Raw genomic sequence first — 27,563 nt, forward strand, 5'->3', positions numbered from 1 at the left:
TAGGTGCTGCTGGGTAGCATCAGGCAGAGGCTAAATTAGCACCCCCTTAGAGATCCAAGAGCCAGTGTACCCAGTGGTCAGAGTGGGACCATCCAGATTACAACTCCTCAGATCCATAAGGGTCACACTCAGGGGGCAGACTCAGTGAGCACCAAAGCCCCATTGAAGCAAGTCTTGCCTCATAAGGGTGTCTTCAGCACAGTTCTCCCACCATAGACACAGCTGATTCTCACACTCAATTGACCTGGAGGTCAACTCCTCCCAGTGATACCTACAACAATCAAGGCTTAACTACAACAAGACTGTGTACAAAGCCCACAGAGAAGTGCACCAAGTGTGTCTTCCTCAGGTAAATGGGGAGGCTAAGCCACTGGGCCCTATAGGACACCTAGCACACAGAGCCACTCTATCAACACAGGGAAGCAGCCAAAATGCGGAGACAAAGAAACAGGACACAAATGACAGAAATGGAGGAAAGCAAACTACTAGATATAGAGTTCAAAACCACGGTTATAAAGTTTTTCAAGAATTTTCTAGAAACCACCGATAAATTTAGTGAGACCCTCAAGAAATCTAGTGAGACCCTTGAGGATATGAAAAAGGACCAACTAGAAATTAACCATACACTGACTGAAATAAAGAATATTATACAGAGATCCAACAGCAGTCTAGAGGATCGCAAGAATCTAGTCAAAGATTTGAAATACGAAGAAGCAAAAAACACCCAACCGGAAAAGCAAAATAAAAAAAGAATCCAAAAACATGAAGATAGTGTAAGGAGCCTCTGGGACAATGTCAGACATACCAACATCCGAATTATAGGGGTGCCAGAAGAAGAGAGAGAGCCAGATATTGAAAACCTATTTGAAGAAATAATGACAAAAAACTTCCCCTATCTGGTGAAAGAAATAGACTTACAAGTCCAGGAAGCGTAGAGAACCCCAAACAAAAGGAATCCAAAGAGGACCACACCAAGACACATCATAATTAAAATGCCAAGAGCAAAAGACAAAGAGAGAATCTTAAAAGCGGCAAGAGAAAAAAAAGTCAGTTACCTACAAGGGAGTACCCATACAACTGTCAGCCGATTTCTCAACAGAAACTATGCATGCCAGAAGGGAGTGGCAAGAAATATTCAAAGTGATGAATAGCAAGAACCTGCAACCAAGATTACTTTATCCAGCAAAGCTATCATTCAGAATTGAAAGTCAGATAAAGAGCTTCACAGATAAGAAAAAGCTAAAGGAGTTCATCACCACCAAACCAGGATTATATGAAATGCTGAAAGGTATCCTTTAAGAAGAGGAAGAAGAAGAAAAAGGTAAAGATACAAATTATGAACTACAAATACACATCTATCAACAAGTGAATCTAAAAATCAAGTGAATAAATAATCTGATGAACAGAATAAATCGGTGAATATAATAGAATCAGGGGCATAGAAAGGGAGTGGACTGACTATTCTCGGGGGTGGGGGGGTATGGGAAGAGACTAGACAAAAATCATACACCTACGGATGAGGACAGTGTGGGGGGGGGGGCGGTAAGGGCAGAGGGTGAGGTGGGAACCAGGTGGAGGGAAGCTATGGGGGAAAAAAGAATAACAACTCTAATAATCTGAACAATAAAGATTTAATAAAAAAAAATAAAAGTATTAAGCCTCAAGCTCAATAAAATTATGTACTGAAGCAATCTATAAGTCTGTACCTATTGATCTAATAAAACATAGGAAGTTCTATTTATCAAAATAAATAAATAAATAAAAATGAGGAAATTATATAACACATAATTTGTGATGAGCAGCTTAAAACTAAAAAAATTTTTATAGACATTTTTTTCTTAGATTTTCAAATTTCATAAATCATCCAAATGTACCAACTGGTAACACAACTTCTCAAAATACTTCATATTTCTCAGTCCAACAAGTTAAAGACTGTCAAAAGGATAAAAGATTTTACGGAATCTTACTAGACCTCTCTACTGCTCTTTATTTGCTTGACTCTTCCAACTCTTGACTACTACAATTTACCAGACTACAGACTACTGTATCATGGATATCTTACTTCTCTTCCTCCTTCTTTACATTTCTTCTTCTTTTATCCACCCATTAAATATTTCTTTCCCAATATTCCATTCATTGTTTTCTTCTTTCATCATTCAATGTAAATCCAGTCACTCCTATAGCTGTATTTATATAATGTGTAGAATATATCATTTACACACACACACACACACACACACTTACTTTACATAGTGAGGACTCCCAAATCTTTCACCAATGTATCATCTGGATATTTCTAAAACAGAATTCTTTATCTGCTTCTCTTCTAGTATTTGCCATCACACTTAGCAAAGTTGTTAAAATATAAATTTAATCGAGGAAACTTTTCTACTTAAAATCCTTCAATGTTTTCCATAATTGTTTTCCAGAGTTTTTCTAGACTCTTGTAAGGCAGTGTGATGTGACTTCCTTTGTGATGTGACTTCCATTTTCATTTCTAGTTTTACTTCTAACTACCCTAATCTTCCTCCTCCACCCAACCTATTACCAATCAAGCTCCTTCAAGAGTCATGCTCCTTCATTCCTTTATGTATATTTTCATATGCTCTTCACCTTGTCTGGAATGATTTCCTCATTCTCCCTAAGATCTCTCAAACTAGCTCATGAGTCACCTCCTTTGTGAAATCTTTCCTAACCTTCACAGAGCTGCTTCCCCTTGAGCTCCCCAAAAGAGACCTACACATCTTTCTCTTAACTGGATTAGTATCATCTGGAATTTTGCATTTAGTCTACAAAATTATAATCTATTTCATTATTTTGTTCCTATAATTTAACCCTATGTTTAACACATAGTAGGTACTTATTGAATTTTTGTTAACTATTAATTCCTCATGAAAATAGTTTAAAAATTAAAATTAACTAAAGGTAAAGAATCCTGCACTTTATTACAAATGTGCAAATTGTCTAAACACAGATTGTTTGGATAGATTTTTAAGTTAACGAGAGACATTGGTTTTCAATCTCATGTAAGCCTTTATGTACAAAATAGAAAATGTCAAGCAACTCAAGTAACATTCTCTGGGCCCAGATTAAATTTAGCTCGTGCAGGACCACACTGATTAGTATTACCTATGCAAATGAAAAATATAAATCATATCACAAAAAAGGAGTGACTGCTGAGAAACAATAAATTTAGTTAAAAAATAGTTTTCATGCTAGCAAGGTAGCCTGAGAATCTCATCAGCCTAAGTGATTACATGTTCAAGAAGGAACTACCTACTACAAAAACATTTTAATTAATGCTTTATTTTCCTCAATTCTTTTTTAAAATGACCAAATTTTCAGCAGCTCTGTTTGCGTCCAAGTCATTCTGTTAGTAGCACAAAAAAAGCAGTTCTCTATTAAAAAGAGCAGCATTTGCGCAGGATCACTCAGGTGGGAAAAGTCCTGAAACACTTACCAGTTTAATAAACTGTATAGAGCAATGACAGCATCAAAAGGGAAGAAAAGCAAACTAGAAGTATAAGGTGACAAGTGAAAGGGGAAAAGAGCTGACAAAAAAATAATTATTAAAATTAAAATGTAAAAGAATAGAAATATGCTAAAAAGAAAAGAAAATCAGAGGTAAAGACAGAACTAAGCTATCATAAAAGAGTTTACCGTCTTCATTTAAAAGTTTGGATAGAATAATATTAATTTATACCTTAAAAGTATATGGAAAGATATTATATAAAATATGGTTAATAATCAATCTAAAGAACTTTGTTTCAGAATATACAAAATGAAATAAACACATTACCTTGATTTCTCTTTGTTCAACAGATTTTTCCCATATTTGTTGATCATATGCTCCAATCTATGAAAATAAATAAAAAACAACACTACATTAAATGACCATTGTGGGTACTCATCCTATGGATATAACTCTGCTTGCATTACAAGCAACTCAGCAGTCATTCGGCACAGGTTAGCTTCAGTTCTGTCTCAGACTTCTGTGATCAATACTGTACTACCGTGGTTCTCAAAGTATGGTTTCTGGACCAGCAGTTTCAGTATCACCTGGGAACTTGTTAGAAATGCATACTCTCTTCCTAGAAACATATAATCTTCCAAAACTGAATCAAAAAGAATCAGAAAATCTAAACAGACCTAATACAATTAATGAAATTAAAGCAGTAATAAAAACACTCACAATAAGCAAAAGTCCTCGGTCGGATAGCTTCACAGGTGAATTTTATCAAATATTCAAAGATGAACTAACATATCCTTCTCAAACTAGCTAAACAATCCAAGAGGAGGGAAGACTCCCAAGCTCACTGTACAAGGCCAGTATCATTCTAATTTAAAAACCAGATAAACTAACTATAAAATAAGAAAATTATAGGCATAGACACAAAAATCCTCAACAAAACACTAGCAAACAAAATCCAGAATTACATTAAAAAGATGATACATCACGATTCCTGGGATGCCAGTTGTGCAAATCAATTAACTTGTTACACCTCATTAACACAATAAAGGATAACAATCATATGATCATTATCAACAGATACAGAAAAGGCGTTTGACAAAATCCAGCACCCACCTATGATGAAAACTGTCAGCAAAGTGGGAACATACCTCCACATAATAAAGGCCATATATGACAAACCCATTGCCAATATCATACTTGATGGGCAAAAACTACAAGCGTATCACTTAAGATCAGGAACAGGATAGGGATGCCCACTTTCACCACTCTTATTCAACTGGAAGACCTAGTCACAGCACTCAGACAAGATGAAATAAAAGGCATCCGAATTGGAAAGGAAGAAGTAAAACTGTCATTATTTGCAGATGACATGATACTATATATAGAGAACACTAAAGATTCCAGCAAATAACTACTAGAACTGACAAATGAATTCAGTACAGTACCAGGATACAAAATTAACATTCAAAAATTGATTGCACTTTTATTCACCAATAGTGAATTAGAAAGGGAAACTAAGAAAACAATCTCATTTACAATTACATTTTTAAAAAATACCTAGGAATAAATTTAACCAAGGGTGTAAAATATCTATACTCAGGAAATTATGAGACTTGAAGAACGAATTAAATAAGATAATAGTCAATAGAACACATACTGTGCTCATAGAATTAACATCATTAAAATGTCCATACTACCCAAATAAATCTAGGTTCAACACAATTCCTATCAAAATATCAATGACGTATTTCACAGATCTGAAACAAATAATTCAAAAATGTGTATGGAAGCACAAAAGACCCCAAATAGCATCAGATAGCTTGAAAAAGAAGAACAAAATGGAATGTATCACACTACCTAATATTAAACTATACTTAAGGTCATAGTAATCAAAAGAACGTGGTACTGACATAAAGAAAAGACATATAGGTCAATGGGACAAAACAGAGCCCAAAATAAACCTAGGCCTATAAGGTCAATTAAACTATTACAAAGAACAAGAACATACAATAGGGTCAAGACAGTCTATTCAATAAATGGTGTTGTGAAAACTAGACAGATACATGAAAAAAACAAAACAAAAAAACTAGACCACCTTCTTACACTACAGACAAGAAAAAACTCAAAATGAATTAAAGACTTAAATATAAGCTATGAAACCATAAAACTTCTAGAAGAAAACATAGGCACTAAACTCTTTGACATCAATCTTAGAACAATATATATTTTGGAAATATCTTAAGCAAAGGCAACAAAAGCAAAAATAAACAAATGGGGTTATAGCAAATTGCAAAGCTTTTGCACAGCAAGGAGAACCATCATCAAAACGAAAAAGCAACCCACTAAATGGAAGATATTTGAAATAATAATCCAGTAAGGGCTAATATTAAAAATACATTAAGAACTCATTAAAAAAAGCCCCAGAAATAATCCAATTAAAAAAGTGGACAGAAGTCCTGAACAGACACTTCTTCAAGGAAGACATACAAATGGTCAATAGACATATGAAAAGTTGCTTGATATCACTAATTATCAGAGATGCAAAACCACAATGAAATACCATCTCACATCTGTCAGAAAAGGCTATCATCAATAAATCAACAAATAACAAGTGTTGGCGAGGATATGGAGAAAAGGGAACCCTAGCATACTGTTTATGGAAGTACATACTGAAAAAACAGAGTGGAGTTTCCTAAAAAAAATTTTTTAAATGAAATTGCCTTAAGACCCAGTGAACCCACTTCTGGGGATTATCTAAAGAAACCCAAAATACTAATTCAAAAGAATATATGCACCCCTATGTTCCTTGCAGCATTATTTACAACTAATGGCCTGGTGCACGAAATTCGTGCACATTAAAAGGGAATTAATTAGAGGAAATATTTTAATATTGCTATTTGCCCTTTCTCTATAATAGAAATGTCAGAGATGAAAGAAAATTAGTAAAATGTATATGAAAATCTCCCTCCTGTCAGAGTCTGGGGTGCACCGCAGGACCCAGAGTCAAGTCCCCGCCAACCCATGTGCACCTTGAAATCTCGTAAGACCCAGATCCAGCCAGCCCCACCCCGTCAAGCCCCCTGGGGCGCAGCCTCATGTCCCCTGGCTCAGCGCCGGGTGGGGGCACAGCCTCAGGTCCCCCGGCCTGGCACCAGGCGGGGGCGCAGCCTCAGGTCCTCGTGCAAGTCCTGCCAGGCGAGGAGAGGAGGGGTGCAGCCTCAGGTCCCCCGTCAAGCCCTGCTGGGCAGGGGGTACAGCCTCAGGTCCCCCAGCCCAGCGTCAGGGCATAGGGCGTGGCTTCAGGTCCCCCAGCCCCAGTGTGAGGGTGCGAGGGCATGACAACTATTTGCATATTAGCTCTTTATTATATAGGACAGCTAAGATCTGGAAGCAATCCAAGTGCCCATCAATAGACAAGTGGATAAAAAAAAGCTGTGGTACATACATACAATGGAACATTCATTACTCACCCATAAAAAAGGAATGAAATCATGCCATTTGAGACAGGATGGATAGTAAAATACTAGTAAGTCAGTCAGAAAAAGGCAAATGTCATATGATTTCACTTACATGTGGAATCTAAAGAGCAAAAAAAAAATTGAAATAGACTCATAGACACAAAGAACAAGAGGGGAGAGGAGTTGGGAGACTAAATAAAAGAGGTAAAGGGATTAAGAAGCACAAATTGGTGCTTCAAATTGAAATTGAACACACAATACAATATATAGATGATGTATTACAGAATTGCATATCTGAAGTCTAAATTTTATTAATTAATGTCACAGCCCAGCCGGTGTGGGTCAGTGGTTGCGGGTCAACCTATGAATCAGGAAGTTAAGGTTTGATTCCTATCAGGGCACATGCCCAGGTTTCAGGCTTGATCCCCCAGGAGGAGGCGTGCAGGAGGCAGCCCATCGATGAGTCTCTCTCATCATTGATATTTTTATTCCTTTCCTTCTGCCTTCCTCTTTGAAATCAATAAAAATACATATATTTTCTAAAAGCACAGCCATAGCCAGTCTGGCTCAGTGGATAAGTGTCCGCCTGGTGACTGAAGGGTCCCAGGTTCGATTCTGATAAAGGGCACATGCCCGGGTTGTGGGCTTGATCCCCAGTAGGGGGGATGCAGGAGGGAGCCAATCAATGATTCTCTCTCATCATTGATGTTTCTATCTCTCTCTCCTTCTCCCTTCCTCTCTGAAATCAATAAAAAAATATATATTTTTTTTAAAAAAGCACAAATTGGTAGTTATAAAATAGTCACAGGGACGTAAATAAAGCACAGGGTATATAGTCAATACTATTGTGATAAGTATGTATGGTATTAGTTGGGGTACTGGAAATATCAAAGGGAATACTATGTAAGAGTATATGATTATCTAACCACTATGCTGAATATTTGAAACCAATACAAAATGAAATTGAAAGAAAAAAATAGGTCTCATCTGCAGATACTAAATAATAATAGCTAAATCCATTTAAAATCTTCCCATATATTCTGTCAGGTTATGCATCAACTAAAACCACGCCCTTTCCTGCATTAACCCTAAGAATAGTGTATTACAAGGCCACATACATATAATCAAATCATGAATCATGACCAAGTTCCTATTGCTTAAGGAAAGCTAGTTAATGATATAGTAAAACACTGACTCAAGTTTAGAAAAAAGCCTTGAAGAATATTCTTTAATTCAACAGAGAGATGGTTATGATAGAATCTGCCTTTAAGAAGTTTGAAATCCAAAGAGAGTTAGTTATAATTCAAAGCAGAATAAAATAAGCATTATCTATATATATAAGAGCCAAGCGACCAATATGCCAGAACGACCGGTCGCTATGACATGCACTGTGGTGGCCAACCGGCCCAACTGGGGTCCCGATCAGCTCCCCCACCCTGATTGGGGCGGGGCCAGCCCAGCCCTGATCAGCCCCCATTGGGGTAGGCTGGCCAGACCCTCCCGTGCATGAATTCATGCACCAGGCCTCTAGTTATACTATACATTAGTGAGAAATGGTCTGAAAAAGAACAGTATCTTACTAGATACGGGGGCATGGGAAAAAGATAAAAATGACAATTTTTGGCTTAAGTATCTGGGGCTGCACTAATATCATTAACTACAGCAGAGAATAAAAACAGGTTTAGAAAGGGCTGTTGGAACTACACAACAGCTAGAAATTATGGCTAGAATTCTAGAAAGTTAAGAAGGTACAAAATTTGGAACTTGGCGGCATAAACTAGGTACTTGGACGTTATGTGGACAACCTGATAATCTAGGGAAATAGAATAGCTTAATGAAATCAAGAACAAACTATTAAGAGAAATAAATATTTAACTGGAAAGAAGTATTAAAGTCGGGTAAGAAGACTTAGAAAAATTAGAGAGGTAGGAAAAAAACTGGAACAATATACTATAGTAATAGCTAAACAAGGAAAGCATTTCAAGAAAGAAGGTAAAGTTAGGAAAGCTAAAAATATTGAAATATTTTGAGGTGGTCAGGTAGTTAAACACAATTGTGTCAAATACTCTTGATCTTATTTAAATAGTAGGCAAAGCCATTAGCTGAGATATGGAAGCTAGAGAGTTTGGGGGATAGGGGACAATAGGGAAGGTAAGAACAATGACTCAGGGACTCAGAATACAGAGCTAACTAGATCGTTAGATTAGGGACACCAGGAAGAACAGACATATCTGAATTGGTATTAGAAGCAGTCAGCTGAGTTATGTTTATATTTTTCCTTTTACCACCATGTCTCTCAAAATCCCAGGACAAGACAGGAAGACTTAAATACACACACACACACCCCCTGCCACTTAATACATGAATGCTATATGTAAGCAGAGGGTTTAATAAATAAATTATGGCATTCCTATACAATAGAATATTATACTCATTAAAAATTTATGTTTTAAAGGGATGTTTAGTGATGTGAAAAAGTACTTTTGGTATGTTACACAAAAATAGGGCAATAAAAAAACTAAATACAATATGATCCTAATTTGGGGTGGAAAAATTCACAATGTTACCAATAGGGTAACAATGTGATTTGACTATGCTTACCTACATTTACTTTTCCTATAATAGACATGTATTACTTTTACATTATGATTTAAAAAAAAAACATAATTTACAAATATCAAGATAAAATGGAAGCTAATATTATCTGAGTAGCATCAAGTGTTAGGCACTGAGCTAAGTGCTTTTGAATACATTTTCTCATAGAGGGGGCAAGTTGTTAGGAAACCAACTGCCACTGCTCAAAATCAATTTAATTAAGTCCCATTATGAAAATAAATAAGGTTTTTCCTATGAGTTATAAAATAGAAATTTTCAGCTAAGAAGTTATATCTAAATAACAAAAGTGTGAGAAACTAGTCTTATAAAAGAGCAGATAGCTACCTACATCCTAGGATATTAAGGGGGAAAATGAGTTAAAGAACCAAAATGGTAAATACCAAGTGCTCAAGAAAAGAACAGCATTCTGTATGGGACTCTTGCAGCAGATGGCAATGGAAGGAATTCAGTTGGTTAACACAGGAAAGGGAGGGAATGAAAGGAAAAGAGCCTGGCAAACAGCTTCGTGGTGGAACTGAGAGAACTTCAAGTTCTGGAAGAAGCCAATGAGAGAGGGCCATCACCGGCAACCATAAAAGAGAAAGCAGTAGCCATCACTGTCTCACTTGATTCCTCTCTTCTGTTCCCCTTTAATGAAGAGATTAAAAAGAGACCTGGCCAGTGTGGCTCAGTTGGTTGGAGCATTGTGTCATATGCTGAAGGGTGGCAGGTTCGATTTCTGGTCAGGGCACATATTCAGGTTCAGGGTTTGATCCCCAATCTAGGCATGTGCAGGAGGCAACTGATATTTCTCTCTCTTTTTCTTTCTCTCTTTCTCTCTCTCTCTCTCTCTCTCTCTCTCTCTCTCTCTCTCTCTCTCTCTCTCTCTCCTTCCTCTCTCTCTTAAAAATCAATTTAAATTTTTTTTTTAAACAAGAGAGATTAAAAAGATTCTCAGAGCTAGTAAAACATTAGATATAGTGTGATTTCAGGGATCCCACAATAACCCCCCAAAATGCCCAAGGCCCTATCTTTAATCTTTAAGATTGAAAAGCAAGTATCTAGGTGATTCAATACCTCTCTCATTTATACTTAAGTAAAATAATTAAACTACTAAGCATAAAGGCCCTGCTTTATTCTGAGGGGACTACCAAGGACCATGTCTCTACTATATTTGATCGTGAACATGTCCCTCCCTCTCACACTGATCCAAAGCTAGATAGCTGACTCAAGAGAGTCAATCAGATTCTCTCACCATTCTAAATGTTAGATAAATGAGAGAAACAGATGGCTAATAGTGGGAATTAAAATTAACAACAGACTCTATAGAGAAGTTTCTAGAAATTCTGCTGCTGAGAGGCCCAATACAGCCACGGTTTGTCTTTCTTTACCAGGTCTTGGCTGTGTGCTGTTGGCACCATTTATGTGTAGTGAAAAGGAGAAGCAGAATACACTGGTGTTTTTTCCTAAGTCCAAACTTTAATGAGAACATTGCTGTTAAGGCAAACCAATACTACTCTGCATAATTTACGAAGTTTGTTTATTTTCCAACTTGCTGGTACATGGCTGTATGCTCTCAAGACATTTATTAATAAAGGTACTGCCGATTAGGAGCCTTTCCCAAGAAGTCATCTTTTCTACTTAACCTAACCTTGTTTCATAAATTGTGAAGACCTTGCTAATGAGGAAAAAAAAATCATTAGTTTCTTTTATTAATCATGTGAAATAATTCAAATTTGCCTTACTATTTCAATCAATCAGATGGTCAAAAAATTATCCACAGTATACAAAAGTTCTATTTAACAAACCTATAACATTAATTCCCAGGTGTTAACGCTCTTACAGCCAAACCCATAACATTTAACATTACTCAATAATTATTTGGAGTTTTCAATAACTGTTATTTCAACAATTAGAGTGGAAATCATTTTTTAAACAGTCAAAATAGGTATTAAACTATTTAAATAGCTTTCAGAAAGTTATTTATTACTTAAATAATTTAGTTTTTTAAAAAATGAAGAGTTCATTATTTAAGCTCCTAAGTAATCGAAACACAAAGCCTGGACAGGTAGCTTAGAGCATCGTCCCTATATGCCAAAGTTGTGGGTTTGATCTCTGATCAGGGCACATACAAGAAGCAACCAATGAATGCATAAATAAGTGGAACAACAAATCAATGTTTCTCTCTCTTTCCCTCTCTCTCCCCTCTTCCCCTTCCCCCCTCTCTAAAATCAATAAATTTGCCAAAACCGGTTTGGCTCAGTGGATAGAGCATCGGCCTGCGGACTGAAAGGTCCCAGGTTCGATTCTGGTCAAGGGCATGTACCTGGGTTGCGGGCACATCCCCAGTAGGAGATGCGCAGGAGGCAGCTGATCGATGTTTCTCTCTCATCGATGTTTCTAACTCTCTATCTCTCTCCCTTCCTCTCTGTAAAAAATCAATAAAATATATTTAAAAAAATAAAATAAAATAAATAAAATAAAATCAATAAATTATTTTTTAAAATAATCAAAACAGTAAAAGACCAAATATAAACTTTACTTTATCTTCATTTTACCACTAATAGTGCTGCTCACATTTTACATATCAAACTTAAGAAAAAAAATCTCCAAAAGAGGGAAGGGGGGAGGGAGGGCGGAAAGAGATTAAATGCATATATGCATTACTTATGGACACAGACAATAGGGTGGTGAAGGCCTGGGGCCAATGGGGGGAAAAAGAGGGGACATCTGTAATACTTTCAACAATAAATATTTAATATATAAACATTTACTTTACTATGCCTTTTATGGCCCAATCGAAAATGATGGACTGATCACCCCTAACTGCCTCTGCCTGCCTGATTGCCCTAACTGCCCTCCTCTGCCGTCCTGATCTCGCCCCCAACTGCCCTCCCCTGCCGGCCTGATCCGCCCCCAACTGCCCTCCCCTGCCAGCCTGGTTGCCCCCAATAGCCCTCCCCTGCAGGCCTGATCTTGCCCCCAATTGCCCTCCCCTGCTCACCTGATCACCCTTAACTGCCTCTGCCTCAGTCCCCACCACCATGGCTTTGTCTGGAAAGAAGACAGACATCCGGAAGATGGCCTGTCGACCTGGTCTAATTAGCATATTACCCTTTTATTAGTATAGATAGATTATATAGGATAGGCTTGCTTAAATGGGTGGGGGGCCTTTTTCAGCAGGAGGGGATGCGCTTGGCAGACAAAAATACAGAATCCCTGTATCTGGACTGATAGCCAGCCATATGCACTATACTGCCAAACCAGTCATTAAAAAATTAAACCGCTTTCTTACACCTTACACCAAACAGCTGTTGCCCTTAAAACCCCTCCTCAGCCCCCACCTTAGGTTCTGCCTTCGCAGTTCACCCAGATTTGGTTCTGACTGCTTGGTTTCTATGCCAGTCAGCGTCAAAAGCTCCTCTTCCTAGGCAGCCATTGGCTACTTGCAGTTCACCCAGATTTGGTTCTGATTGGTCTGTTTCTATGCAAGTCAGCATCAAAAGCTCCGCCTCCTAGGCAGCCATTGGCTCCTCACAGTTCACCCAGATTTGGCTCTGATTGGTCAGTTTCTATGCCAGTCAGTGTCTCCAAGCCTGATCAGAGAGGCGGGGCTGATCAGCAGCTGCCCCAGGCTGCTGGCAAGGGGGCTGAACTGCTGACCTCTTGGAGAGAGACAATGAGGTGCAGCTGCTGGCAAGGCCCAGAGAAAGAGGCAAAGGCTGATCAGCAGCTGCCACAGAGGCAGCGGATCAGACCCTGCTTCTCTCTCTGGGCCTTGTCAGCAGCCACGGCAGGGGCTGATCAGGCCCGCTTCTCTTTCTCTCCGAAAGGTCAGCAGTTCAACCCGATCGCCAGTCCCCGTCCACCTGAGCCTGCTGCGTACGCAGCCTGGAGTTCAGTCGTCCCTTCACTTGTTTTGGATGTTATGGACCCTGGCTCTTTTTATATATATAAACTAGAGGCCCAGTGCACAAAAATTTGTACACTCATGGGGGAAGGGGGGTCCCTCAGCCCGGTCTGTGCCCTCTCGCAGTCTGGGACCCCTTGGGAGATAACGACCTGCTGGCTTAGGCCTGCTCCCGGGTGGCAGAGGGCAGGCCCAATACCTAGGTGCAGCCCCTGGTCGGGCTCAGAGCAGGGCTGATTGGGGAGTTGGGGCGCTGCCCCCTGTCATGCACAGAGCAGGGCGGATCGGGAGGTTGCGATGCCACCCTCAGTCACGCTCAGGGTAGGGCCGATTGGGGGGTTGGGGCACCGCCCCCTGTCACACTCAAGGCAGGGTCGATATGGAGGTTGCGGCACCACCCCGTGTCACGCACAGAGCAGGGTCAATCAAGGGGTTGGGGAGCTCCCCCCTGTCACGCACAGAGCAGGGCCCATCAGGGGGTTGGGGCGCTTCCCCCTGTTACTCACAGAGTAGGGCCAATAGGGGAGTTGGGGCACCGCCCCCTGTCATACACAGAGCAGGGCGGATCAGGGGGTTGGGGCGCCACCACTCTCACACTCAGGGCAGGGCCGATGGGGAGGTTATGGCTCTACCCTGTCACACACAGAGCAGGGCCCATGGGGGGGGGGGGGGGGTTGGGACGCCGCACCCTGTCACACACAGAGCAGGGCCGATCAGGGGGTTAGGGTGCCGCAGCCTGTCACACACAGAGCCGCAGGGCAATCAGGGGGTTGGGGAGCTCCCCGTATCAGGCACAGAGCAGGGCTGATCAGGAGGTTGGGGCGCCTTCCCTTGTCATGAACAGAGCAGGGCGGATAGGGAGGTTGTGGCCTGGCCACTGTCACACACAGAGCCGCAGGGCTATCAGGGGGTTTGGGCGTTGCCCCCTGTCACGCTGATCCAGGTGCCGGGAGGCCTCTTGGCTCCGCTGATCCCAGTGCTGGGAGACCTCGCGGCTCCGCTGATCCTGGTGCTGGGAGGCATATTACCCTTTTACTATATAGGATAGAGGACTGGTGCATGGGTGGGGCTGGCTGGTTTGCCCTGAAGGGTGTCCTGGATCAGGGTGGGGGTCCCCACTGGGGTGCCTGGCCAGCCTGGGTGAGGGGATGATGGCTGTTTGCAGCTGGTCACACACCCTTCAGGGTGGGGGTCCCCACTGGGGTGCCTGGCCAGTCTGGGTGAGGGGCTGAGGGCTGTTTTCAGGTTGGTGGGTGACTGAAGCTCCCAACTGCTCCTTTTTTTCTTTTTTTCTTTTTTATTCTGGGCCAGCTTTAGCTCTGGCTCCAGCTCTGAGGCCTCTGCTGCTGAAAGCAGGTATCTGGTTTGTTTGGGTTTTATAATCGAAACAATGTATAACTCCAGCTCTGAGATCCCAGGCCAGCTGAAAGCAGGTTTCTGGGGTTTTATTTAGCTTCTATATTTGTTACAATGTTTCAAACTGCAAGCTCAGAGGCCGGCAAGTCAGGCAGGGAATGTTGGAGTCCTCCATCACTGAAGCAAGCAAGCCTCATGTTCGCTTCCTGCTGCCTAGCTGCCGGCTGCCATCTTGGCTGGCAGTTAATTTGCATAAATCCCTAATTAGCCAATGGAAAGGGTAGCAGTCGTACACTAATTACCATGTTTCTCTTTTATTAGATAGGATATGGAGAGAGAGAGAGAGAGAGAGAGAGAGAGAGAGAGAGAGAGAGGGAAAGAGAAACAGAGGGAAATTATTTTCTTGGCTATACCAGAAGGGGGAAGGGGAATTACATGATCAATTACTTCATCAATTATCATCACACTTTCAGGAGACTGGAATAATAATTAATTATAATAGATTAAGAACAAGACAAAAAAAAAAACCCAACTGTGCCTGGCCATTGTGTCTCAGAGGTTGAGTGACTCGTGGGCCAGGAGGTCACAGTTTGATTCCCAGTCATTGCAGGCTCAATCCCCAGTAGGGGGCATGCAGGAGGCAGCCACTGGATGATTCTCTCTCATCATTGATGTTTCTCTCTCTCCCTCTCCCTTCCTCTCTCTGAAACCAATAAAATATATTAGAAAACAAACAAACCCGACAATGTAAGCTAAAGCAGGAAATGATCAGTAACATGTCAAATGACTAGGATTGATTATTGTTTTTGTGACAAGTAAATAATTTCTTTCCCTTTTTATTTTACCTGAAAAGACCTAAATGTTAAATCACAACAATTCAAAGACTTTCTCAGACCCCAGAGGACAGAGTCAGAATCTCCTGGGAAATCAATACTTAGCATGCAAAGAAATTCATGCCAGTTTAAGCCTTACAGGATTTCAAAACTACAGTAAATTCAAACTAAAATTGTAATACTCAAAGTAAAAAACAACTAAAAGAAACAGTTATGCAAATTAAACCACAAAAGGATACCACTTCACACACCCTAGAATGGATAAAATAAAAAAAGACAGACAGTAACAAGTGTTGGCAAGGAGATGGAGAAACTAAAATCCTCATACACTGCTCGTGGGAATGTAAAGTGAAGCAGCCACTTTGGAAAACAGTTTGGCAGTTATGACCTGGTAATTCCACTCCTAGTTATCTACCCAAAAGAAAGGAAAACATATGTCCATACGAAGGTGTGTACATGAATGTTTATACCTGCATTATTCATAATACCCAAAAAGTAGAAACAATCCAAATGTCCATTAATTGTGAATAGATAAAATATGATAACTCTATAAAATAAGATTCTACTCAGCAATAAAAAGGAATGAAGCATTCACACATATTATAACATGAGTGAAACTCAGAAACATGTTAAAGCAAAGAAGCCAGACACAAAAGGACACATATTGTATGATTCCATTTATATGAAGTGTATAGAAAAGGCAAAACTTACAGAAACAAAAGGTAGATTAGTGGCTGCCTAGTGGTGGGGATGGGAATAAGGAGTGACTACAAATGAGCAAGAAGTTTCTTTTGGGGATGATGGAAATATTCTGAATGAGATTTAGTAAGAATTATTAAACTGTATACTTAAGTGAATTTTATGGCATGTAAGTTACACATCAATAAAACTTTTGTAAAAAATAGCTATATTTTTATATGATTTCTTTAAACAAAATATCATTACAAACATTTATAGGAAATATATATATAGATACATTTAAATAAATAAATAAATATATATATATGTTTAGAAGGCCTTAGATCCTACAAGTTTTGGAATGAAAAAAAAAAAAAATTTCCACCAAGTTCTGAATCCAGAAGCCTGCTTCTATTTTTATTTTTTGTTGTATTTGCTAGATAATCATTAATTAATGTAAATATTGGCCTAACATTAACTTGCATATTTATAGACTCTACTTTCCAAAGAATTTTGAGATAGTTAAACATTACTAGTGCAAATTACAACTCACTGTAACCGAGAAAAGGAATGTTAATATAAAGAAATTATACATGCAGTATAAATAGTTGCTAAATTTGCATTATCTGCAATTTTAGGATTTATTTGAAAATAAACTTTTGAAATTATTAAATAGATAATTTTTGCTTTGCATAACCAGATAATTGCTATGACAGTAAATGGTGATGAGATTTTTTAATAAAAGGCAGGGCTTTATAGACAGAAGATCTGGGCAGATCAAGGTTCTGCCACTTAGTGACTGGAACACTTTAAACAAAACAAGACAAATGAAATAACCTCTAAGACTGTTTCCTCAGTGCCATTTTAAAAACTGGACAGTGGTTGTAAACCATTTAGCATAGCGCTTAGTATATAGTAGCCATTTACGTTTAGTTTTTATGTCTAGCATTACACAAAAATGTCATCATATACAATTAGAGAAAATCTGTATGACTTCACTTCATCAATATAATCTCTTTTGAATTTTTCAATCAACACTAAAAGAAAAGTATGATTTCTTGATTCCATGATACAATATTTTGAATACAATGGAAAGCTAAGTAAACTTCTGATTTTTAGATAAAATGAACTATGGCATGAACTTGTAAATAGAGATGACAAATAAATATTCAAAACAACAGTTTAAGCTTTGAAGAAATTTAAGCTCATAGTACATTACTTAGACAATAAGCAATTCTTTTTTTTTTTCCACTCAGAGTTTACATTCAACACTATTTTTATTAGTTTCAGCTTTATAGCACACTGGCCAGACCATCACATACCTACAAAGTGATGCTCCCACTCCCCATACCTGGCACCACACACAGTCACCACAGTATCACTATTACCCATGCTGTACTCCACATCTCTGTGACTATTAATTTGTACTTCTTAATCCCTTCACCCTTTCACCCAGCCCTCCAAGACCCCTCCCCTACAACAAGCAATTCTTAAATTGAAGTATTTACTGGAAAACCTAGCTCTTTTAGCCTTCAATTTTTGATATGTTCAACAAGTCAAAGCAGCCCTAGCCTGTGGACTGAAGGGTCCCAGGTTTGATTCCGGTCAAGGGCACGTGCCTGGGCTGCCGGCTTGATCCCCAGTAAGGGATGTGCAGGAGGCAATCAATCAATGATTCTCTCTCATCACTGAAGTTTCTATCTCTCTTTCCCTCTTCCTTCCTCTCTGAAATCAATAAAGATATATTTTAAAACAAAAACAAAAACAAGTCAAAGCATATCAGAGTATTTCTCTAAACATATGTCTCAAATAACCACCTAAACACTGTAACATGGATTGACTGGGATCCCAACGTGAATGGTGTTAGGTCTGATGAAATAATCGAATTGATATCCTCTCCCCTGGGAAACTGACCTATAAATCATTTCCCAACTGACTTTCCCTTTCACTTAGACCACATTCCGAACTTGCCCTTCCAGGCTTGCCCAGGATCTGACCCACCCAGTGAATTCCCCGCCTAAAAGGATTTTAAATCCTTTAAAACACAGCCAATAAGGAGAGAATATGCTAATTGACTGCTCTGCCCTCAAAGATGGAGGCGCCCACAGCCAATAAGGAGGGAATATGCTAATTGACTGCCCCGCCCCTCTAAGATGGCAGCACCCACAGCCAATAAGGAGGGAATATGCTAATTGACTATCACGTCCTCAAAGATGGCAGTGCCCACAGCTACAAGATGGAGGCGCCCAGTCCCTTCAGCCCCACCAGGGTAGCAGGCGCGCAGCAAGGCCGGGCCCTGCCTCCAGAGTCCCCAAGTCCCCTTAGCCCCCCAGCCACTCAGGGCTGGCCCGAGGCGCAGGCAAGCCGTGGATGGCCGCTGCCCAGTAGTGGCAGCACCATAGGTGTGATGGGGGCATCGCCTTCCCCTGATCACCAGGTCACCTTCCACCCAAGGGCTCCCGGACTGTGAGAGGGGGCAGGCCGGGCTGAGGGATTTTCATGCACTGGGCCTCTAGTCTATAATAATCTATAATAATAAAAGGGTAATATGCTAATTAGAACAGACAGCCAAACGACCTTCCAGACATCATTCCGGATGAAGCCATAGCGACGGGGGGCGAGGCAGGGGAAGTTAGGGGCAATCAGGTAGGCAGGCAAGTGGTTAGGGGCAATCAGGCAGGCAGATGAGTGGTTAGGGACAATAAGGCAGGCAAGTGGCTAGGGTAGATTAGGCAGGCAGGCGAGTGGTTAGGGACGATCAGGTAGGCAGGCAGGCAGGTAAGCGGTTAGGAGCCAGTGGTCCCGGATTGTGAGAGGGATGTCCGACTGCCGGTTGAGACCCATTGGGCCTAAACCGGCAGTCAGACATCCCCCGAGGGGTCCCAGATTGAAAGAGAGTGCAGCCAGGCTGAGGGACCGCCCCCCCCCCCCCCCCGCACGATTTTCGTGCACCAGGCCTCTAGTAAATTCATAATTCTTTACCCCTTTCGGCTTCGTTCATACCTCCTTCAGCAACCCTAACAGATGGAAGGCCTCACCTGGTCTCTGGTTTCTACTCCCTTGTCAATTGAGGCAGTTAATGCTGCTAATAGTAATAACAGCAGCCGTAGCCAGTTTGGCTCAGTGGATAGAGCGTCAGCCTGCGGACTGAAGAGTCTCTGGTTCAATTCCAGTCAACTGCACATGCCCAGGTTGCAGGCTCGGTCCCCAGCAGGGAGCATGGAGGAGGCAGCTGATCAATGATCCTCTCTCATCATTGATGTTTCTATCTCTCTCCCTCTCCCTTACTCTCTGAAATCAATAAAAATATATATTTATAATAATAACAGCAAATAGCATTTACTATTTATCAAGTGTCAGACACACTTTTCAAGTATTAACTCATTTAATCTTCACAACTCTGTGATGTAGATATTACTACTATCCCTAAAAACTTAAGTTGTATAAAGTTAAAGAGTAAGTAGTAGAGTACAGGAATTTAAATCCAGATACACTGGCTCCACAGTTGAGCCCTTACCAAACAGTAATTTCACTCACATCCTTACACAAAAACCACCCTTACACAAAAACCTTGGCTATGGTCACTAAGAGAAAGGGTAACACTTAACTGCTAATCATTACCAGATACTTCTACTCTACTAACTCTCTATGGCTACCTTGCCAGGAGGGAAGCTATCAGGCCCTGTTAAGAAAGCAAGTAAGAACATACAAAAACTCATCATGAAGTTCAACGTAGCCCTAAAAATATGTAAACCAGTTAATAATATCAGTAATCATAGGGTAACTACAAGGATTAAATGTGTTAGTGAGCTAACAAGATGTGACAGACACATAAGAGCTCAATAAAGGTCATTTCAATTAATTACCTCATGCTTCCTTTTCCTCTGTATTGCAGCATAAGGAAGGAATATATATGCTTTACTTGCATTCTTTTAGTATTTATCACAGGATATACTCTGGCTTGTTATTCTAAAACACAATCCTGATTAAACCATGTGTACGTAATATGACTCAAGACTACACAGCACCTTCCTTGTTTACATATTTCTAACCATTTACTATAAATAGCATAAAAAGTTGTATTATATTTTTAAAGTAATTTAAATGCCAAAAGTATTAAAATATCTTGGTTATTTAAATGTCTTTGTATTTTAGGAAATACCTAACAGATTACTGCTGTTCATTCAATCATTTAAAATAAAAACTAAGACTATAAAACAGACCACAATTATTCAAAATCAAATGTGTTGCTTGATTTCCACTTATCTATACAGAGTAAAATTAAAATGGAAAAATAATTAAGATAAATTTCTCCCGGTTGTTTTGTCCAGATTCCCCAGAATTAGAATCTAAGGGACCTGGACCATTGTCATCACTGGTCAAGAAAAGGTTTGCTATAATTGCAAGAATCCAAATAGCAACAAAATTGCTACTAAGAATGTCTACTGAAGTTATAGCTTTAATCTTTAGTATAGGATCAGGAAAAGCTATGCAGAGGAAGAATTTGTTAAATGTAGAATGAACTATTTATCTGGATAATAAGTCTGTGCTAAAATACTAATCTTTGTCAAGTGCTTCGTAAAGAATCTGCAATCTTATGCTGTACAGAGCAGTATTAACTTCTTGTACTAATGAGACAACTGAGGCTTTAAGAGGTGTCAGGAGGTTCTACATCTAGTATTTGGGGGCAGAAACCCAAGTTATGTCTTCCAACTCCATCCCCTTTTCCCTCGCAACACATTTGTTTATATAACTTGGCCAGCATTTTCCTAAGTATGTTCCATGGATACTCAAGGAAAAAAAATTAAGGCCCTAACCGGTTTGGCTCAGTGGATAGAGTGTCGGCCTGCGGACTGAAGGGTCCCAGGTTTGATTCCGGTCAAGGACATGTACCTTGGTTGTGGGCACATCCCCAGTGGGGAGTGTGCAGGAGGCAGCTGATGAATGTTTCTCTCTTATCGATGTTTCTAACTCTCTATCCCTCTCCCTTCCTCTCTGTAAAAAAAAAACAATAAGATATTAAAAAAAATAAATTTAAGACAAATAAATTGAGAAATGAAGTATTCTCTGTTAGGCAACCAGTAACACTGTGTGCTATTCACACTATAAAATCCTGTGGGGCAACTGGTGGGGCGATCAGGGACCCCAATTGCACCCACCTTGGCCTGGTGCCACCTGCTCACCTACTGCACCATCCCACTATGGTCCTGTTCTCGTCGGGCTCATCAGGGCCAGCAGCGCCTCAATTGCCGCCTGCTGCCAGCACCACATCACCGACACCTGCCAAGCTCTGCGCTGCCTCCTGGTGGTCAGCGCACGTTTAACTCCCAGTGGGGCGAACTTCCACCCAAGGGGATAATTTGCATATTAGCCTTTTACTATTTAGGAGAAGCCCTGAATACTGACTTAACCAAAATTTATAGCCACTGGGAGGATGGAAGAGCAGGAAATGAGGGGATCTCATAAAAAAGCTAAATCTTTATGATACAGTCAGAAATCAACAAACATCTACAATAAGGTAATCAATTAAAGGCAAGGTAAACATGTTTAAAACATAAAAATACCATTAAAAGACCCAAACAGTGTTATTTAACAGGTCACTAATGCATTTTGAACAGGGTAATTACTTCTCATATGGGGCTGACTTAGAGCACAGGTCAGCAAACCGAGGCCCATGGGCCAAATCTAGCCCACTGCCTGTTGCTGTAAATTGTTTTATTGGAATGCCACCATGCCTATTCATTTCATTCATTTATGTATTGTCTATGACTGTTTTTGCATTATGACATTAGTGAGCGGTTGCCACAGAGACCTTATGGCCCTCAAAGCCTAAAATATTTACAATCTAGCCCTCTACAGAAAAAGTTTGTCAATTCTTGTTTACTGATGTGCATATTAGTATTCCACCAAAAGTAATTATGAAAATCAAAGCTTCACATCCCATATTTTCAACCCATCCTCCCCAACTCCCTACTCGTAATAGGAAGTAGAACTTTGGTTTGAGAACCACTGAGCTATAAAAAATTTAAAATGATTTTAAGAAAAATAAATTTTAAAGCAAAAAGAAAAATATAGAGGCATTAAATCTCATTAATGATCCTGATGATTCTCTAACATAAAATGTGTGATTATATTTGCTAGATATAAATTGTGACATCAGTTACATTTACTCTAGAGAATATTTTGATTGCACACATCCAAAGCTGCTAAGTAAATGACCCTTAGATAAGAAAGGTGTCGCTGTGCTAACTGAATGTGAATATAATATTTCAAACCCCTCAGGTCCCAAGAAAAGTCAGTCATGATAGTACATTCTACAAATGATCTTCGTTAAAGTTTGAAATGTTTAACGCCAAATAGATAAAATGTTTAATAAACATCCCCAACTCTCATAAGTAGAAATGAGGAGAAAAGCTTTCAAAGATCAATATAGCAAATAAAAAAAATTTTACTTTGAGAGAAACCAAGATGGCGGAATAGGTAAACACCGGAGATTGCTGCCTCGCACAACCACTTCAAAAATACAACTAAAAGACTGAATGGACATCACCCAGAACCACAGGAAGGCTGGCTGAGTGGAAATTCTACAACTAGAACAGCCCAGCCGTGGGCAAACCATGGCCCGCGGGCCGGATTCGGCCTGTTTGAAATGAATAAAACTAAAAAAAAAAAAAAAAAGACCGTACCCTTTTATGTAATGATGTTTACTTTGAATTTATATTAGTTCACACAAACACTCCATCCATGCTTTTGTTCCGGCCCTCCGGTCCAGTTTAAGAGGCCCATTGTGGCCCTCGAGTCAAAAAGTTTGCCCACCCCTGCACTAGAAGGAAAGAGAAAAGCATACAGAGACTCAGAGGAGGTGCAGTGTGGAAGTAAAATACAGAGATACAGAGGCGCATGCGGACAGGGCTGGCGGCTAAGGACACGGTTGTCTTTTTCAATCGGGAGGGAGTCTCAAGCTCTGAGCTCCAGTTCCAGGCGAGTCTCTGGGGACCCAGACTCAGACGGGAGAAACTGGACTGTCTGGCATCGGTTGGAACTTGAGGGCAGCTTTCTCTCGGGGGTGCTTGCAGCGATTGCCAGGACACTGAGAAGCAGGGCCTCTGAGGGCAGGACTGAGAGCAGCCATAACTGCAAGCCCCACCCTGTTGATCCCCTAGGACCCCACCCCCGCCCAAGCCCTGCACGGAGGCTTTTGCATATGAAAGGCCTGGCCATTTGCAATCTGATAATTACCTAACAAACTGCAGCTGACCCAAGGCCCCAGGGCAACTTGCATTGCGTCACAGCTGGCTCCTGCTGGATAGCCTCAGACAGAGGCTAGATTAGCACCTCCTTAGAGATCCAGGAGCCAGTGTGCCCAGTGGTCAGAGTGGTACCATCCAGATTGCAGCTCCTCGGATCCATAAAGGACAAACTCAGGGGGCAGACTCAGTGAGCACCAAAGCCCTATTGAAGCAAGTCTTGCCCTGGAGGGGTGTCTCCAGCACAGAAGTTCTCCCACTGCAGACACAGCTGATTCTCACAGCCAATTGACCTGGAGGTCAATCCCTCCCAGTGTTACCTACAACAATCAAGGCTTAACTACAACAAGACTGTGCACAAAGCCCACAAGGGGGTGCACCAAGAATGTCTACCTCAGGTAATTGGGGAGGCTGAGCCACTGGGCCCTATAGGACACCTAGCACAGAAAGCCAATCTATCGACACAGGGAAGCATTAAAAAAATGCGGAGACAAAGAAATAGGACACAAAGGACAGAAATGGAGGAAAGCAAACTACTGGATATAGAGTTCAAAACCACACTTCTTTTAAGGTTTTTCAAGAATTTTCTAGAAACCGCTGATAAACTTAATGAGACCCTCAAGAAATCTAGTGAGACCCTCGAGGTTGTGATAAAGGACCAACTAGAAATTAAGCATAGACTAACTGAAATAAAGAATATTATACAGACTCCCAACAGCAGACTAGAAGATCGCAAGAATCAAGTCAAAGATTTGAAATACGAAGAAGCAAAAAACACCCAACCGGAAAAGCAAAATGAAAAAAGAATCCAAAAATACGAAGATAGTGTAAGAAGCCTTTGGGACAGCTTCAAGCATACCAACATCTGAATTATAGGGGTGCCAGAAGAAGAGAGAGAGCAAGATATTGAAAACCTATTTGAAGAAAAAATGACAGAAAACTTCCCCTACCTGGTGAAAGAAATAGACTTACAAGTCCAGGAAGCGTAGAGAACCCCAAACAAAAGGAATCCAAAGAGGACCACACCAAGACACATCATAATTAAAATGCCAAGAGCAAAAGACAAAGAGAGAATCTTAAAAGCAGCAAGAGAAAGACAGTCAGTTACCTACAAGGGAGTACCCATACGACTGTCAGCTGATTTCTCAACAGAAACTATGTATGCCAGAAGGGAGTGGCAAGAAATATTCAAAGTGATGAATAGCAAGAATCTACAACCAAGATTACTTTACCCAGCAAAGCTATCATTCAGAATTGAAAGTCAGATAAAGAGCTTCACAGATAAGAAAAAGCTAAAGGAGTTCATCACCACCAAACCAGGATTATATGAAATGCTGAAAGGTATCCTTTAAGAAGAGGAAGAAGAAGAAAAAGGTAAAGATACAAATTATGAACAACAAATACACATCTATCAACAAGTGAATCTAAAAATCAAGTGAATAAATAATCTGATGAACAGAATAAACTGGTGATTATAACAGAATCAGGGGCATAGAAAGAGAATGGACTGACTATTCTTGGGGGAGAAAGGGGTGTGGGGGATGCGGGAAGAGACTGAACAAAAACCGTGCACCTATGGATGAGGACAGTGGCGGGGGGGTGAGGACAGAGGGTGGGGTGAAAACCGGGTGGAGGGGAGCTATGGGGGGAAAAAGAGTAACAACTGTAATAATCTGAACAATAAAGATTTAATTTTTTTAAAAAAATATAAAACAAAAATTAAAAAATTATTTAAAAATATTTTAATTTTCTTGAATTCAGTTTTCTCTTAAATTGATTGGAAGTTTAAAAATAAAATGACACTAAAATAAAACCATAAAATATTGAATTAACAGTATGATCAACACTTCCATTTAGTACTTTCAATTTAGTACCTTATATAAAAAAATGTGATAGTGTGTATCTGTGGTATGTTCCACCCAGAAAAGAAATAACACATCCAAAAAGTAGACAGTATCCTTAGGGTTGACTAATCTCTAAAGTGTTCTAATTACCACTTATTTCTAATTCAACTAAATTTTAAAACTGTCTGATCTTCCCACACATAGGAAAGCTTTAAATATATATTTTGTTAATAGGGACCTGAAGAATAAGAATCAAAAATGTTTTAAAATGTGAAAATAAACACAATTCACTACATACACTAAAAATATAAGATACTGCATGTAACAATATGCACTTTAGGAAGTGTAAACAACACTCTTTTGGCATAAACAATACTATTTTCAAAAAAAGGCATTTATTCTCTTGAACTTTATAAAAGAATACATTACATCAGTAAAGTGTATTTTGAAATGTGTAGTAGGATAACACAGCTAGTTAAGTAGTTACAAGAATAATCCTAAAATACCAAAATAAACATTTTAATGTTTCAGTTTAGAAAATACTGAAGGTTTATTTTACTGAAAAGGTTCAGCTACTGAATTGTGAACGTATGAGAAAAGGATCAAAACTGCAGTTCCTCTTGATATAAAAGTTATAAAATTTTACAACAGCTCTGCTAACCTAGCTTTCTTTTAAAAGAAATACAAGGAAAAGTTTAATGCTTTTATAAAATGCTAATTATATTCATAATCCTGGACATTATAACTGAAAATAATTAATCTAGCTATTTTGAAATTGTGGATTAAAAATGGAGAAAAAAATATTTTTAGGCATCATCCTTCTCATTTATTTAGAAGTAAAACTGGCACAGAAGTAAAATATTATTCCCCTTTCCATTCAAAAGGTCCTGAAATCTATTTGTCATTACTTTAGGTAATATTTGACATAAATCCATAGCTCTCTCTCTCTCTCTCTCTCTCACACACACACACACACACACACACACACACACACACGCATTTTTAAAATAAAAGCATTTAAAAGATTAAAAGCTTTCATTACCAACTTACTTTTTTTTGATACCAGACTATAGCATCAGTGACTTTGGACGCCATTTATTCCACTGAAATCACACGTTCGTCATTTTAAGCTGTTCAAGAGAGAAAAACATACAAACGACTTTACTTCCACCTTCCAAAAGGAAACTGAGCAACATGCACATCTAGTACTCTGGTTACTTGTACAGCAAAGGGTGTATGACTACACTTATATTACACTCTTCCTCATTACTATTTTAGCAACAGGTTCTCTTAAGTAAACAAAATCAGTTGCCATAATAAAAGAAGGATCTTTCTATGTGATTATAACACTTGAATTTTCTTACAAAATAGTTATATTGTGGGGGTTTTTAAATCATTTTTTAAATAAATTTCAGAATTTCTAAGGTTATACTGGAGATTTTTCATTTATAAATTCACATATCATAGGAATTCACTCAGTAACAGATGATTTTGGGTATAGCTTCTATCTAGAAACTAATGTAAATTACTGTTGCTAAAGCATGGCTTGATAGAGACACCAAAATTTATAATCATATTTAATTTTCTCTAATACCCAGTAAACATAAAATTGAACTAAAATAAACCTAACATTTATATTAAATACTAAGCCAGTATTAGAATAAGTTACATAGGAATAATTAATATGAAGGCCTTCCAAGATATCACAGTTTGCTAATATTTAGAAATTTACCACAGACCATTTCATAAGCATCTTTTTTGTCTAAACAATTTTCAGAGAATTAATGCCTAGAGAGAACTAATTCCAGGCTGATTCTAGTAATACTCCTCTAGTTTTAAGACCCGGCTGGACAGAGGGCACCTCTGGTATGGTGATAAGAATAAGCCTAAAAGGTTCAAACACAGATACTTGCCCCTGAACTCATTACAAACCAGGATCATTCAAGGCCACCAGATCGCAAGGAAATCCTGACGTAAAGCACCCAGCTGAGCTGATCCTAGCACATGCAGATCTGCAACTGGAGCCAGCTGCTAGCACTACACAATTTGCCCAGTCAACAAAATACCAGAAGTTTATTTATCATTGCTAGGTGTATTAAAAGATTCAAATGTAATAATTATTATCATAAAGTTCAAATGTTCAGATGATCAACCTCTAAAATTTAAGGCA

General features: G+C 39.5%; 1 protein-coding gene across 1 annotated transcript in view; it reads right to left on the bottom strand.

The window, feature by feature from the left end:
* The window catches only part of PHTF2 (putative homeodomain transcription factor 2), a 99,460-nt gene that overhangs the window by 51,814 nt on the left and 20,083 nt on the right, over positions 1-27,563 (bottom strand). Inside the window, exons 2-3 of the mRNA XM_081102152.1 lie at positions 26,444-26,523; positions 3,800-3,856 (exon numbers count right to left, since the gene is read on the bottom strand). Of these exons, the coding sequence (XP_080958278.1) occupies positions 3,800-3,856; positions 26,444-26,488 (102 nt within the window). The 5' untranslated portion in view covers positions 26,489-26,523. The remainder of the gene's footprint in view (positions 1-3,799; positions 3,857-26,443; positions 26,524-27,563) is intronic.

This window comes from Myotis nattereri (genome assembly GCF_964212035.1).
Source record: "Myotis nattereri genome assembly, chromosome: 11".
Taxonomy (NCBI): domain Eukaryota; kingdom Metazoa; phylum Chordata; class Mammalia; order Chiroptera; family Vespertilionidae; genus Myotis; species Myotis nattereri.